We start from the raw sequence: 17,158 nt of genomic DNA on the forward strand, positions 1-17,158 counted from the left end.
TTTCTATATGCTAACTCCTCATGAAAATCCATTACATAATTCAAAAGATAAGTTCTAGATTTTTTCTTAACTTGAGCAATTGATTCTTTTCTTTTAAAAGATTTTATTTATTAATTTATTTGAGAGAGAGAGAAGCAGACTCCCCCCTAAGCAGGGAGCCCAAGGTGTGGCTCCATCCTGGGACTCCAGGATCATGACCTGAGCCAGAGGCAGATGCTTAACCGACTGAGCCACCCAGGCACCCCTAATTCTGATTCTTTTAAAGTTTAATGTAGAACTCATTTAGTATTTCTCTGATTACTTGTGTCATTTTTTTCCAGGACTTCACCTCATTCCCTACGTTTCTTTACATATGTAGGGACTAAAGCTGAAAGACTACCACAACTAGAATTTTTAATGACTACAATTACAGAAAACTTAGAGCAACTTTTCAACTTCAATTTACTCACTGCATTCACTTACTTGATAAGGTTCTGGAAAGCATAACCATCTGTCCATTGTTCAGTAAAAGAGGCCCCATGTCGAACAGTGGTAAAGTGGCCCAATCTCAAGCGGTCTTGCATGCTCTTATCTCTACACGCCATCTTCTCTTGTTTTGACTTAGGGGAAAGGACAAATAGAAAAGAACCTTATTCTCTGATGAGAATTCAGAGATATAGCATGGTGTTTACTTTCTGTACTTTACTGATCCAAGTTTAGTACAACTGGCTGACCCTACATGGTCTTCAGGAAGTACCCTAAAACTTTAAATATGTTCTCTGTATTAATGGAAAAAAGTGGTTTCCTGTCTATAAAATTGATGAATTAAAAGCTGAAACAACATTCTCCTCAGTATCTTCGACATCACTAAAATAACCTACTTCCCTTTTACCAATGCTCCCTGTCTTCTTAATGGCATTCCAAAGATTTCAGCAGAAGTAATCACCAATCTGTGGGAAACCTCTGGCTTATAATAATTTATTTCATTAGCAGCGCTGCTATATTCCAATAGAAGATTAATATGTACTAGGGCTATAATAAAACTTTCAAGAAATAGTTACTAATAACAATTAAAGTCAAGTCACAACTAATCAATTACTATAACAAAGGAAACATCAGCCAATTAAAGTAGTCGCACGTAAGTATATGTCAAACTTAATTTTTTTAAAGCACAAAAAGCACTTAATTATCACATTATTATATATGTAAGTTACTCCAAATACCGTCTCTAAAACGGAAGGGTAGCTATTGTTAAATGTCTGCGATAGTAATAGGATATGCACTTCAAATGACAGGATGAATGTAAGAATGTAGGAGAGAGACACTGCAAATAAATTCAAGTAGGCCACGCTGTCCCTGTCCAATCAACATCACACTCCAAGCAAGGCACGACCAGAAACAATGCCCCAAATGATCACTCTGGATGCTTGGACAAGTGTCCATGTAAGAAAGAATTCTGATGGTCAAATCATAAGACGTCTTCTCCTAAAAAGCCCTACTTTAACATATTTTCATCCCAGGTAAGGAGTAAGGAGCTACAGCAATGCCACACCCTGAGCATCTGGAGATGCAGGGTTCAGGCCACCACGACACTCACCTTTTCTTTTCTTTTCTTTTTTGGGCGGGAAACAAAGCAAAGTTTATTGAGCAATGGCAAAGTGACAGTACAAAGCCCCCAAGGAGGGAGGGGATCCCGACACTCACCTTTTCTATAAGGAGTTTCTTGCTCATTGTCACACACCGATTTAATCGTTCTTTGTACTTCTCTAGCATCTTTTGCTGCTCGTCAATCTGCCGCCTCAAATCGCAGTTGGCCTTCAAGGGAAAACGGTTTTTAAATTAGCTCCAAGGAAGATAGATTAATACAAAAGCAGCTTTCAGGGAGTCCAAACATAATTTCTTATTGCTCAATCAAAAGCAAAATTAAGGTTCAAAGAGCTAAGAGTAACTAGATTTAAAAAACAAATACTTTATTCCTTCAGTCTCTCTTCACAAACTTATCTATTGAGAAAAGCTGAATTGTTACTACAAGCGGGCATGTTTTTCTACTGACCATAGTTTACTCCTCTCAAAAGGCAGCTATAGGTAAATCTAGTCTCTCATATATAATAACTAAACTGACGCAAAATAAAAAACCTACAATTAACGAAATGTTTAAAATACATTCAGAAGGTGATTAAGCACTTTACAGCACTCACAGAATACTTACAAAGGAGAATTAAACACAAAAAATTACAGAATTTTTAAAAAACCACATAACATTCTTATGTTCAATTGCTCTTTGTTTTTCTATTCTTATTTCCACAGAGAAAGAGACATAAATTTACATAAATGTTTCTTACCAGAGAAGCCAGGCACACCCGTGCCCACATAAGACAGAACTAACAAACAAGATGAATACGAGGTCCTGGTTCTCAAGAATGCCAGAATGTAAATACACAGTTAATTCAGCTGTGGTCAGAAGGATGGGCTAAATACTTTGAAAAAGTCAAACCTCCTACAATAACAGAGAAGGGAAGAACCACTAACCCAAGGTCAATTTTGACTTGCAATTTTTAAACTTATTCTTGTATTAACAAAAGATCTCTACTCTTTCAGCAAATAAATGCTACTTTATAATAATGTGCTTGAGTTGTGAAAAAAGATTTGGTATTTCCCAATCAAATGATATAAGTGTTTCTGAAACATAAAAAGCACAAATGGAAGATGTAACAGCATACACAATTTTTGAGACTTAACAGCTTCGTTTTTAAAGTGACCAGTGTACAACAGCTTCCATCTCCAATTTCTACTCATATGTATAATTTCTATCAGTTCTTTGTATAGAGTTCTATGGACCATTATCAAAGGCAAAGTGCAAGTACATTGGGGTAAATGTGACTAATTCATAATAAAAAATCTATGGGGTGCCTGGCTGGCTCAGTTGGTAGAGTCTGCAATGTCTGATCTCAGGGTTGTGAGTTCGAGCCCCATGTTGGGTATGGAGATCACTTAAAAATAAAATCTAAAAAAAAAAAAAAAAAAACAGAAAAAGAAAAGAAACTGTAAGACAAAGACTATGTAATGTTTACATAAAATTCAATCTCCTTTTGGAAGGTGAGGATTCCCTTAAAATCCATAATCAAATGTATGGACTCAATCTCTGACAGCTTATTTAAACTTTTAAGAACTCTAGGGGTGCCTAGCTGGCTCAACCGGTAGAGCATACGCCAACTCCTGATCTTGGGGCTGTGAATTCAAGCCCCATGTTGGGCGTACAGCTTACTTAAAAAAAAAAAAATTAAATTTTAAGGGACACCTGGGTGGCTTAGTCGGTTGAGGGTCCAACTCCTGATTTCAGCTCAGGTCATGATCTCAGGGTCGTGAGATCAAGTCCCATCTCAGGCTCCACACTGGGCGTGGAGTGTGCTTAAGATTCTCTCTCTCCCCCCGCTTCCCTCTGCCCGCCCCCCCGCACCACCAGCACTGCTTGCACGCACTCTCTTTCTCTCTCCCTCTCTTAATTAAATAATACATTTTAAAAAAGATTTTAGTTATTTGAGAGAGAGAGAGAGAGAGAGAGGGAGGGAGAGCACAGAGGGAAAGTGAGAGGGAAAAGCAGACTCCCCGCTGAGCGGAAGCCCAAAGCGGGACTCAATCCCAGGACCCTGAGATCAAGACCTGAGCTAAAGGCAGATGCTTAGCTGACTGAGCCACCCAGCATACCAAAACACAAGAAAATTTTAAGAACTCTAAATTTTTGTGGTTCTCTAGCACTAACAACTTTGTATTCAGGTTTAAAACAGCACCTGCCTATAGCCTCCTGATGCAGCCTTATCCAACATCTCACCAAAATGGAAAAATCCAGCAAACCACCCATGCCTGCCTGAAAGGAGACATTAAGGAGCGTTCACTCCCTGCCCCTCCAGATCAGAAACACAAATTCTAATCAACTTGAAAAATATGGCAACTGCCTTTGGTGTCTTCCTTTCTGACGTCTCCATTCCCTTGGTATTGTTCTACAGCCAAAGAGAAGACTACAACCTTCAGAAAACAAGGGAGTAGAAAGTGGGTAATGGTGAGTAAAGGTAGCATACTGCTTCCCAGAAAATGAAAGCAGACAGTTTTTCAAATTCAAAAAGCATACTAAGTCAGGATTCAAGTTTTTCATATAATCCATCTTTTCAATCTTAAGAGTCAGGTGACGAAAGATGATGAGCCCATGATCCTTTTTCAGTCCAGCAGAGCTTCTCTGGACAAAACCCTGTCAGTACTGAAATTGGGCTAGGAGCTTTTTAAACCCACAATCTACCTAATTAAAATCTTGGCAATTTGGGGCGCCTGGGTGGCTCAGTTGTTAAGTGTCTGCCTTCGGCTCAGGGCGTAATCCCAGAGTCCTGGGATCGAGTCCCGCATTAGGGAGCATGCTTCTTCCTCTCCCACTCCCCCTGCTTGTGTTCCCTCTCTCACTGGCGCTCTCTCTGTCAAATAAATAAATAAAATCTTTAAAAAATAAATAAAATAAAATAAAAATAAAATCTTGGTAATGCAAGCAGCACCCATATGAACAAGAACAGGAATAAGAGCAACCCCAAGCAAGAACATATGCTAACAATGAAAGACAGAAGGTAGGTACTAACTATGCCTCTCCTCATTGAAAGATGGAGTAAAGGAAACAACCAAAGAACAGACTTAAGTAAAAAATACTTCTGAGTAAGGAAAAAGAACATCAGCTTGAGAACGATGAAAATGATCTCCCTAAAGAATCAAAACAACATTTCAGAATACAGCTTGTCATATTCCATAAAACACAAAAAGACATGGTGTCTATGAAATCAGAGCCAAAAACCATAAAGAATGTACAGCGTGGAGTAAGAAAATGAATTAGGTAAGGGGAAAAAAGCAAGTACACTAAAAATGTAAATAATAGAATCAAAATTGACATAAGATACAGTAAACAGCAGAAAATATAAGGAAGACAGACTAATGTTTAATGAGATTCAGAAAAGAAGGTCAATCATATTAAATAAGACTTGAAGTGATAGAAATAAAGGGAAGAGATCGGGGATTCAAACCAGAAACCAAGGAAGAGGCCAACGTAAGACAGAAAGAGGCAAAAACTAAGCATAACCACACATTTTCAGAATAAAAATTTAGAGACCCATGTATAGATGTACCCTGGCAAAATTTTCTGAAATATAAAATAAGGGGAGAGACCGCCTATAATCATCACAGAAAACAGATTACAGTGTTTGTTCCTTTGGTCACAGTCTTCTCAGAAATAGTAAATGCTAAAAAAAACAGAAAATGTAAAAGGTGCACACACATGTGTATGTATGTGTTACAATAAGGTGAGAGGAGAAGGCTAACAGGTTAGGACACAAAAAGAATACCTTTTATATGGGAAGGCAAGAGAAAGAATTCAGATGTACAAGGAAACAAAAAACTTAACACTGATATATCCTCCTTGAAAAATAATTACTTAAAATGTATTCCAGTCAACTGAAAGTAAGAAGACAAAAACTGTGATGAAAAAAATGTACTGCGAATAAGTTTAACATGTGTAACTAATTACTGTAAATTAGGTCATAAAACTATAATGTAAGACTTCTTCTTATCTAAAATATTAAAATAATGAATGATGATAGTCTAAAACATCAGATGTTACTCAGACCAGGCATATGGTTTAGATATGTGCTCAATTCCAGGTTTTATAGGAGGGAGTCAAATACACTACTTTTTATTATATTTTGATAATTACAGAAATAGAGGTAAAATCTTCTGGAGCGAGATAATCACAAATACAGTGACTTTTATTATCTTTATTAATAAACATTACTATTATTGTTAATAAACAAAATCCTTTCTTCAAACAGTCTTACCCAACAAGAAAGAAAACCTGCAGATCTGCACCCAGCTGTGTCATGGGAGCCCTGGAGGTTCCTCCAACAGAACCTTCAGGGCCCCATGGAGCCAGCTGGAAAACTACTGCATTAGTACAAATGATGATCACACCTACACCTTCTAAATCACTGCAGAAGATTAAATTGTTAATTAATTTTATTTAAGATCAGTAAGACTAATTTATACATGCACTTATATATGTGTGTGTGTGTGTGTGTGTGTGTGTGTGTGTGTGTGTGTGTATGCCGCAAATGGCTCGAAATTACTGAGGGAAATGTAACAAATGTTTTACTCGGTTAAAGGAATTACGGGTGTTGTATTTTTCAGTATTCTCTAAACTCATTATAAAGAACATATACTGCTTTTATAATAAAAAACAAAGATTTTTAGAGAATGGGTTAGTCAATATGCTAAACTGCATATTAAAAATTTATTTTTAAAATATCATGCTGTATTTCCTAGAAGTATCTTTTAAATTCCAGATTAGGGATTTTTGAAGTTTTTCTTGTAAGCACAAAAACCTTCAGACAAATACTTATAAAAGACACAAAATGCAAATGTAGGGCTGAAAAGTACCTGTGAAATAGTTTTAAAAATACAAGAATGTAATTTCTCTGGAATAAAAAAACAATATTTTATGTTGTTTCTCACAGTTCCAGATGAAACACAATACTCCATATATCTATTTCTCTAGTGTATATTTAAATATTAAAATCCTAAACATAAGATTTCCAATTTAAAGACAGAACTTAGAATATCGGTTTGGGGGCGCCTGGGTGGCACAGCGGTTAAGTGTCTGCCTTCGGCTCAGGACGTGATCCCGGCGTTATGGGATCGAGCCCCACATCAGGCTCCTCTGCTATGAGCCTGCTTCTTCCTCTCCCACTCCCCCTGCTTGTGTTCCCTCTCTCGCTGGCTGTCTCCATCTCTGTCAAATAAATAAATAAAATCTTTAAAAAAAAAAAAAAAAAAGAATATCGGTTTGATCCTAGTTCCTATTCAGATTCCCTCAGATTAAAGGAAAATATCCAAATGTTTATTATTTGTTATTTGGTGACAATAATTATGATAATATGTGCATAATCCAAATATACGTAGTATCAATCAGTGCTTGTCGTAAAATCTCTTACCACATTTTAATACTTACTCTTAACAAATCATCTATTCTTCCCTCCTTCTTTTCTAAGTCAGAATTCTTACTGTTTTCTAGTGCAGATATTTTTTCTATTGTGAGGTCAGACTATACAAAGAGAAAACAAATTAAGATTAGTCTCAAAATATTACATGTCATTATACTTTTCTCATTACTTTTCTGGGGGAAAAAAGTACTTGCAAACATAGATAGCCTGGAACCACATGGCTAAAGAAATTAAATCGCTTTCCTCATCCTATTTAAGCCTTATATTTTGCTACACCTGCACTTCAAATACATATTAACTCTGGTATCAAATACATGAATTCTCAAATGATTGTGCACTGAGCAATACAGAAACATACTACTCTAGAAATGAAACTAACTTTGAATAGAAAAGGAGTTCAGAGGAGAGAGGACCCAAATCTCTAAAGAACTAATACGCCACCTAGTGGAATCAAAGAACAATAAGAAGGGGAGAAATGGTTTTCTGAATCAAGTCTGTTCAACTATCCAAAAGCTCTCATTCAAATAAAATTAAAATCTGCTCCTGAAGGTTGTATAGCTCTTAAAATTAAAGAAATTCTCCTAGATTGCCAAGCATCTTGTCTTGAAGGCAACACGCTGCCAAGAGACTTCAAGAAAACACAGTGTACTATTTGGCTAGTTCAACACTACAGAACGGAGGATGTATCCACTATCCTTTTCAGATACTAACTTTGAATGTTCACAACATTCCCTAAGTTAAAGAGTTTCTGAAAACTCTTTAAGGAGGGAATTATGTTGGTGTGCCACATGTTAAAGGAGTCTAGCTAGGTCTCGTCAAATAAGGAGGTACAAGGAATAAATGAACTACTTTCATAAAGTAGGGAATTCACATTCACTGAAGTGCATTAGAAGCATTGCCCTACTAAGCATTTTGTATACATTGTCTGAGAGAACTAGATAACCAACCACATTTTACAGATAATTTGCATTCAAGAACTGAGGCCCAAAAAGATACTGTAAGTTGCAGAGCCAGGATTTCAACCCAGGCCTAGAGGTCTCCACAGTAAGTGCTCTTTCCTCACTCAATACCATGCTACAGTATAAGGATTTCTCTGCAACACACCAGATTGGTAAAGAAACACCTCAAAAAGTTAAAGCACCTTCCAAAAGACTTTAATACTCAAAATGCAAGCTCTGAGTATAATACACACAAATAATGAGGTAAAGTTGGAGAAATAAAAGAAAGACAAAAAGAGGACTCATAGATTTTGTATGTGGTTAGCAATTATTCCTAAGCACATCTTTGCCTCTGTATATTGATCACCGACCTACCTGGGTCTGTCTGTGCTGGATGGAGATCTGTTTTTGGGAGCTGCCGGAATGCTCTGTGTTGCCAGATCCCGTAGAGGATGGACTGTTTTGCTGAGCCTGTAATAAAGTATATCAACCAATCACTAGAAAGTTTTGCATCTTTCTCCACAGACATTTGTTTTGTTTTTTAGATTTTATTATTTTTCTAAAAGCATTGTCTATACCCAATGTGGGGGTCGAACTCACAAAACTGGGATCACGAGTCCCAACTGAGCCTGCCAGGCATCCCCCTCCACAAACATTTGTATGAATGCAAACAATTATATAAAACAAACTCCTTGGGATGAAAGTCAGAAGTCAGGGCCGTACAGCCAAGATGAAAGTAAAACAATTTAAATGAGAAGCAAGGTTTAACATGATAGCATGGATCATGTCCCTGTAAATAGTTTGAAGTATCAAATGTGCCCAAATGAATTTTTAAATACGTAAATTAGAGAAAATTAAAAATTATTCCTGTAATAACATGTTTTCTTTTCTTTTCACTTATATGGCAATATGCTCTTGTCAGAAAAGGCTGGTAAAGCATCCACTGCACAGGGGAGGCCTGGGACTCTGGGCAGAAAGAACTGTAACTACTATTCAGAATAATCTAAATCCATAAACATTATCCATGAACACAGTGGTCCAAAAATCCAGGATGATTTCGAATATTGTCACTTGCTGACTGTAACTCAGACGCAAGTGATAGGGCATTCTAAGACATTTTAAAATTAAAAGGCTTAAGTCTTAATACAATTTAACTATTTAGGAATACATAATCATACTCCCAAAAGTCCTTTTTACTTTTTTAACATTTTATTTATTTGAGAGAGTGAGAGAGAGATTGATGGGGATGGGGATGGAGGCAGAGGGAGAGGGACAAGCAGACTGCCTGCCTTAATGCGGAACCCCATGTGGGGCTTGATCCCAGGACCCCAAGATCATGACCTGAGCCGACGTCAGACACTTAACTGACTGTGCCACCCAGGCACATTGCCCCCAAAATCCTCTTAAAAACAAGAATGAACCTAACACGATACAACCCATCACAGACATAATCAGGAAATACTGGATATTCTGAGGATTATGGGCTAATGGCAATACACCTACTGCTACAATCTATCAGAGAATGTAGTGTTTCCACATGTGTGAATTTTCTGATACTTTCTATATATTCCTTAAACTATTTCTCTTATTCATTAACATAGGACCAATGTTGTGCCCACTACCTACTGAGTAACTACTGCCCACTAACTGCATCACTATGATGGTCACAGGCCAATCCTTATAAAACCCTATAAAGTAGTTATTATTATTTCCATTTATAGATAAAGAAAATGCAAATCAGAGTTATTAAGCAACTCTGCAGGGTCACAGAGCTAGTAAATGGGAGAATTAAGGGCTACCTGTATCCATAAGAACCACTCTCATGGGCCACAGCAGACTGACCAGCTCTCATTAACAATTAGGGATACTGTCCCAAGCAGGCTTGTACGTAGGGTAGGCAGTATTATCTGCATTTGCATTCATTCATTCAACAACTGCTCACTCCCTATGTCTAAGCACTATGTTAGGTGTTAGGGACACAATGACCAAGTTAAACAGACACAAAACCCACAGGCCCAGTCATTATTCTGCCTTAATAAAGTTCATAATCCTGGAGAAGATTTATTAAGCACTCAGTAAATATCTGTTGAAAGAAACTGTTAAATAAATAATCATATAATAAACACAAAACTCCAACTGGGGTAAGTGTCGTAAGAGTATACAACAGGGCACATAATCTAATCCAGCGTCAGGGATGAATTCCTCAGGGAAGGAGTAGTATCAGAGTTAAGATTTGAAGGAAATAAGCAGTCAAGAAGAGTAGGCCGTCGGATCATTCCTGGGAGCACATCGTGAACACAAAGAGAAGGGAGAAAACTGATGTGGGGATCAGAGAAGTAAAACGAGAAAGCATCTCACAGAGCCTGAACGTGCAGAGCCTGGAAGTGATTAAAGCCGTGAGCAGAGCCCGGTGTAGCGAAGGCCACAGCACTGAAAATGTTCTTTACTCTTTATGATGCAGCAAACCTTTTTGTTTACTTACTAGTTAATAAGGGTCATCATCATGAACCTCAAGTATTACACTGAACTACTAGCATTATCTCCTTCAGTTATCATTAGATTGCTCTTACAAGCCTCTCCTTTTAAAGTGTATTTCTAAGCAAATATGACTGTTACAACTATAATTATAATAACACCCAATAAGCTCATGGCTGGGGCACCTGGGTGGCTCAGTCCACTGGCATCCAAGTCTTGACTTCAGCTCGGGTCACGGTCTCAAGTTCGTGAGATTGAGATCCCACCCGACCCACTGACAGGGCTCTGCGCTCAGTGGGGAGTCTGCTTGGGATTCTCTCCCTCTTCCTCTTCCTCTCCCCCTCCCCTTAAAAAAAAGAATCACATGACTGACTAAAAGGCTATTCTATAATTTCTAGGTTTTGGTGTACACGCTTTGCTAAAATGCCTTCTTACATGTGCTCATTTCTGATCCTAAGTTCTCTTCCGGCAAATGGGGGGGCTAGAATGTAATTCAGTGGGGCGTTTCCAAATTAAAGCTTTCTGTAAAAACAGATGTACAAATAGCCCAATGATAAGTAAAAATGCAAAAAGTTAGCTGAGCAAGTGCGACACGGGTTAGGAGGTGGCAAATCCTCATAAAAATGAAAATAATACCTTCAAAAGGTAAAAGAACTACAGAAATATAAGGACCTATTATTGTGACAAGTGAGTCCACAGTAGAGAAAAATGCTCTAAGTCTGATCATTCATTCAATATTAACTGTGAGCCTCTGTGCCTGCTCCTGGTTAAACTCTAGAAATGCAAAACTGGAAAACAAAGAGTTTACAGTCTCCCCAATAAGAAGAGAAGTTGCTGGCCTCGCTAAGCAGGCCACTGTGGTTGTAAATTTAGTCCAACCCCTGCCTTGCAAAACACTCTCCCCAGATGTCTGTATTCCTTATTCCTATCATATAGGTAATATGGTTTCAAATTCATGACGGTAAGCTGGATCTCCAAAGTCCTACCGATATGCAAAGGTTGTTTTTTTTTTAGTAAGGGGGGGGATGAGAAGGGACAGAGAGAATCTTAAGCAGGCTCCAAGCCCAGCACAGAACCTGATGCGGGGCTCAATCTCACAACCCTGAGATCATGACCTGAGCTGAAATCAAGAGAGGGATGCTTAACTGACTGAGCCACCCAGACGCTCCTGATATGCAAATATATTTTTTAAATGAAATCATAACAGCACTAAGAAACAAGAGTCATGGATCAGAAATATTTTAAAACTTTAAATTTTAAGAAACATTCAAAAGTAGCTGGGTTCAAATCAACAGAAAAAGTGAAATAAAGTCATAGCTCAAAACATCACCAGTGAAACAGGCTGGGTCCTTTCAAGGGAGCTCCTGAAAACTTTACACTGAGACCTAACATTTGCAAAAACCAGGAGTATCCATGTGACAATTACCACACAATTTAAAACCTATAAGGTCCAGTAAAGGTCCCCTTTGATCCCCCCTTGCATACTGAGGGGACTGGATACTACTAACTTCTGACAGGACAGAGCACAAGAACAGATGTCTTAAACAAAACTGGAAAAAAAAAAGTAAATATTTAAAAATGAAAAATAAGTGGGTCCAGGGGAGGGATGGCTCCTGATGTGAATACTGTGGCTTGAGGGAAAAAAGCAAAGAAAGTACAATACCCCTACCGTCCACAAGTGATATAATGGAGAAAGAAATGGAATGTACTGCGAAGAGTAAAAGAGTTTACCCATCAAAACAAAGCCCTCCTTATTTTGATGCTTGTGGAGGAGCTGGTCTTTCTGCCCAGAGTCAACCGGACACTCAGACCTCAGTCAGCCCTCCCACCCTTTGGGGAGCAGCACGATGCTACTTGCACAGGAGAACACATGCCAACAACCTCTATTTACCACCCTAATTCATTCAACTAAAGCCAAACACACATTTTCAAGAAACCAACAGCACAAATGGGAAGATACAACATAAAAAGACAAAGATCCAAGAGAAAACAGGTAATTCAATTAAAACAACTTTAAAAATAAAAAGTTCAAAGAGGGCCAAAGGATACTACAGCTATGAAAATGAAAAAACAGCAAAGAATATGAAAAATAAACTTAACAAAGTAAGACAGATTAGCTAAATAATAAAATGAACACAGTTGAATACAGAATCGGTCATCTGGAAGACAATGTCAAGAAAACCTCCCAGAAGATAAAACAGAAAGTCAAACAAAGAAGGAGAGAAAAGTTAAGAAATGTGAACAACACAGAGGCTCCAAAACACAATCTATTAGGCTTTCCAGAGGAAAAGAACAGAGAAAAATAATCAAGGAACAGTAAAATAAAAATTTCTGAGGTAAAAAGTATGTTTTAAGAGTAAAAATGCCTAATACAGGACAAACAGCATCAATGGAGAAAAAAAAGAGTGGAGAGACTTCAAGAACAAAGATGATATACTACACGATCATCTCAATAGATACAGAAAAAGCATCCAGCACTCTTTCATTTTTTAATTCAAATTCAATTAATTAACATATAGTATATTATTAGTTTCAGAGGTAGAGTTCAGTGAATCATCAGTGTTATGTAACACCCAGTGCTTGTTACATCATGTGCCCTCCTTAATGTCCATCACCCAGTTACCCCATCCCCCTACCTCCCACCCCTCCAGCAACCCTGTTTGTTTCCTATAATTAAGAGTCTCTGATGGTTTGTCTCCCTCTCTGATTTCATCTTGTTTTATGTTTCCCTCCTTTCCCCTACGCTGTTTTGTTTCTTAAATTCTACACAAGTGAAATCATATAATTGTCTTTCTCTGACTGACTTATTTTGCTCAGCATAATACCCTCTAGTTCCATCCACATCCTTGCAAATGGCAAGATTTCTTTTTTTGATGGCTGAGTAATATTCCATCATATGTACGTACGTATGTATGTATGTATGTATGTATGTGTATACACACACACGTGTGCGCCCACATCTTCTTTACTGATTCATCTGTCAATGGATATCTGGGCTCTCCATAGTTCGGCTATTGTGGACATTGCTGCTATAAACACTGCGGTGCAGGTACCCCTTGGGATCATTAATTTGTGTCTTTGGGAAAAATCCCTACTAGTGCAATTGCTGGCTCGTAGGGTAGCTCTATTTGCAACTTTTTGAGGACCCTCCATACTGTTTTCTAGAGTAGCTGCACCAGCTTGCATTCCCACCAACAGTGTAAGAGGGTTCCCTTCCTCTGCAACCTTGCCAACATCCGTCATTTCCTGACTTGTTAATTTTAGTTATTCTGACTGGTGTGAGGTGGTATCTCATTGTGGTTTTGATTTTTATTTCCCTGATCCAGCACTCTTTCATGATAAAGACACTCAATAAACTTAGAATAAAAGGGAACTTTTTCAACCCAAAAAAGGCACCTCTGAAAAAACATACAGCTAACGTAACACTGTCAAAGATCACATGCCTTCCCCCTACAATCAGGAACAAGACAAGACAGGATATCCACTTGAACCACTTCTGTTCAACATTCTATCAGAGGGCAACTAGGCAAGAAAAAAAATAAAAGTCATCCAGATTGGAAAAGAAGAAGTAAAACTATCTCTATTCACAAATGACATGATCCTGTATACAGAAAATCCTACATGAAAATTATTAGAACTAAAACACAATCACAACAAGATTACAGGATGTAAGATCAACATATACAAATTAACTGTATTTCTCTAGCAATGGGCAATCTGAAAACAAAATAAAATTAGGAAAACTTGCAATAGCAACTAAAAGAATGCTTAGAAATAATTTTAACAGAAGGGCAAGATCTATACACTGAAAAAAGCAAACATTAAAAGAAAATAAAGTGACCTAAATAAATGGACAGTTATCTCATGTTCATGGAATATAAGACTTAGGAGGGCAATACTCCCCAAATTAATCAATAGATTCAGCACAACTGACATAAATCCCAGGTGGTTTGTTTGTGGAAACTGAAAAACTAATCCTAAATTCTTAGGGAAAGGCAAGGGATCCCACGGCCAAAACAATCCTGAAAAAGAACAAAGTTGAAGGAATCACATAGCCTCATTCCAAAACGTAAGTACTACAAAGCCACAATAATTAAGACTGTGATTCTGACATAAGCATAGGCATACAGACTGATAGAGTAGAATTGAGAGTCCAGAAATAAACCCCTTACATTTACGGTCAACTGATTTCTGGTAAGAGTGCCAAGACAATTCAATGGAGAAAGAACAGTCTTTTCACACAAATGGTGCTGGGACAACTGGATATCCACATGCAAAAGAATAAAGTTAGACCCCATTCCTGATACCATACATAAAAAAATAATACAAAATGGATCACAGACCTAAATATAAGCGCTAAAAGGACACTGAGAAGAAAGTACAGGAGTAGAGAGGTTCATGACCTTATGTTAGGTAAAGCCTTCTTAGCTACAACACTAAAAGCAAAAGCAGCCAAAGGAAAAAAAAATAGATAAACTGGACTTTTTCAAAATTAAACTCAAACCCTTACAACAATAAAAAGACAACCCAATTTAAAAATGGGCAAAGGATTTATATAGACATTTCTCCAAAGAAGATATACACACGGCCATAAACAAATGAAAAAAAATGCTCAATATCATTAGTATTCAGGAAATGCAAATCAAAACCACAATGAGCTATCCCTTCACACCCACTAGGATGGCCAGAATCAAAACAACAGACAACAAGTGTTGACAAGGATGTGGAGGACCCTCACACTGCTGCTGGGTGTGTAAAATGGTACACTTGCTCTAAAAAGCAGTTTGGCAGTGCCACAGAAATAGTTACCATATGACCCAACCCTACTCTTCAGTATATAAATAAAAGAATGACAATTTATGCCCACACAAAAACTTGGACATGAATGTTAACAGCAGTATTATTCATAATGACCAAAAAGTGGAAACAATGCAGATGTTCATCAACTGACGAAAGGGTAAAAAAAGCCTGTAACCAGCTAAACACCAGGACTGATTATATCTTTGGATATACATCCATGAAAACCCATGAGGCCAGAGTAATCAACGAAGAGGAAGTTATTTGTCACCATTTCATACAGCTATTACTCCTTACTTTAAAAATTAAAATTTTATTTATAAAACTAAAATTGGTAATTAAAAGGTAAGAAACTAAGCATTTAACCTGCCTTTCTAGAGGCACTATATGTCAATGTAGCCAAATAGGGCCAGATGATGAGAGGAAACTTCTATTTTACATAAGAATAGATACCAATAAACGGTAAGTGTGATAACGTTAATTCAACTATCTAGGAAAATGTTAGTATTTCTTAGAAAATGCCTGTTAAGTTATTCAGAGATAGGAGGGTCAGGATTTCTGAAATGTACTTTAAAATACTTCAGCATAAAACAATATAAAACAAAAGCACATTTTTAAAAAAATCAAAACTTTTAAGAACATCTTATATAATGTTAAAAGATGTAGCTTTCAGGGGCGCCTGGGTGGCTCAGTCATTAAGCGTCTGCCTCCGGCTCAGGTCATCATCCCGGAGTCTTGGGATCGAGTCCCACATGGGGCTCGCTGCTCAGCGGGAAGCCTGCCTCTCCCTCTCCCACTCCCCCTGCTTGTGTTCCCTCTCTCGCTGTGTCTCTCTCTGTCAAATAAATAAATTCTTAAAAAAAAAAATGTAGCTTTCAAGGAAATAATAAATTTGACATTAAGAAAAAAAAAAAAAGAAGATCCAAAGCCCCTGACAAGTAGAATTGTCTCAGTGGATCAAAACTGATCAACGAGGATGGGTTTTTCATGAATCCAGTAAGATCACTTGGGAGTTTTGCTCTGCCTAATATGAAACCATAATAAATGCTCCTTATGTGTTTGCAAGTTTTAGAATAATTTATAAAACAGAAAATTAGTTAAAATAAAATAAAATAAAATATATAGTTAAAATAAAAAAACCCAATATTACACACATACAATGTGACAAAAACTAAAAAACTGAAAGATAAGAAAGCAGCTGGATGATAGTTTGAGTATGTTAAACTCATCTCCTGTAACGGGGAGCAGAGAGATCTTACTTAAAGTTAATTAAATAAGAGGTACATTACTTGAAGTTAAAATGGTAAATCGGTAGAAAATCTAAAACTGTGAATAGTGGTTACATCTCTGTCTGACAGGTGCAAAGGAAAAGACTTTCACTCTTCTCCAACACTTTAATTTTTTGTGGGCCATATCCATGTACTATTTTTACAATTTAGCTCGGCGTGGAGCCTGCTGAAGATTCTCCCTCTGCCCCTCCTTACCCTCAAAAAGTGCCATATAAAATTATGTTAACAATATGATTTTAAACATTTAAAGTATCAAACTCAAAATATTCTGCCACCTGCTACTTTTATTTATCAACTCATATCGAGACATCTTTCACTGCTAGCATAAACAATTGACCCTGGAATAACAGGGGTTTGAACTGCCCAGGTGCACTTATATGTGCATTTTTTTTGGTAAGTACAGTATTGTAAATGTATTTTCTTCTATGATTTTCTTTTTTTAAAGATTTTATTTGAGAGAGAGAGAGAGAGAGAGAGAGAAGGTGCGGACGTGGGAGGGGAAGGGGCAAAGCCAGAGAGAGTGGGACGAGCAGACTCCCAGCTGAGTGCAGAGCTCGAAGCTGAGGTTGATCCCAGGATCCTGAGATCATGATCTGAGCTGAAGTCAGACACTTAACTGACTGAGCCACCCAGGCACCCCTCTCCTATGACTTTTTTT

At 37.5% G+C, this 17,158-nt stretch overlaps 1 protein-coding gene across 3 annotated transcripts in view; it reads right to left on the reverse strand.

Annotated features, from left to right (window-relative positions):
• Positions 1-17,158, reverse strand: part of TLK2 (tousled like kinase 2) — a 105,798-nt gene that overhangs the window by 33,505 nt on the left and 55,135 nt on the right. For all 3 annotated transcript variants that reach the window (XM_040640431.1, XM_008693583.2, XM_008693585.2), the window contains 4 exons: positions 8,315-8,410; positions 7,010-7,102; positions 1,684-1,794; positions 463-599 (listed from right to left, as the gene is read on the reverse strand). In XM_040640431.1, coding sequence (XP_040496365.1) covers positions 463-599; positions 1,684-1,794; positions 7,010-7,102; positions 8,315-8,410 — 437 coding nt within the window. The remainder of the gene's footprint in view (positions 1-462; positions 600-1,683; positions 1,795-7,009; positions 7,103-8,314; positions 8,411-17,158) is intronic.

This window comes from Ursus maritimus, unplaced genomic scaffold, assembly GCF_017311325.1.
Source record: "Ursus maritimus isolate PB19 unplaced genomic scaffold, ASM1731132v1 scaffold_24, whole genome shotgun sequence".
NCBI lineage: Eukaryota > Metazoa > Chordata > Mammalia > Carnivora > Ursidae > Ursus > Ursus maritimus.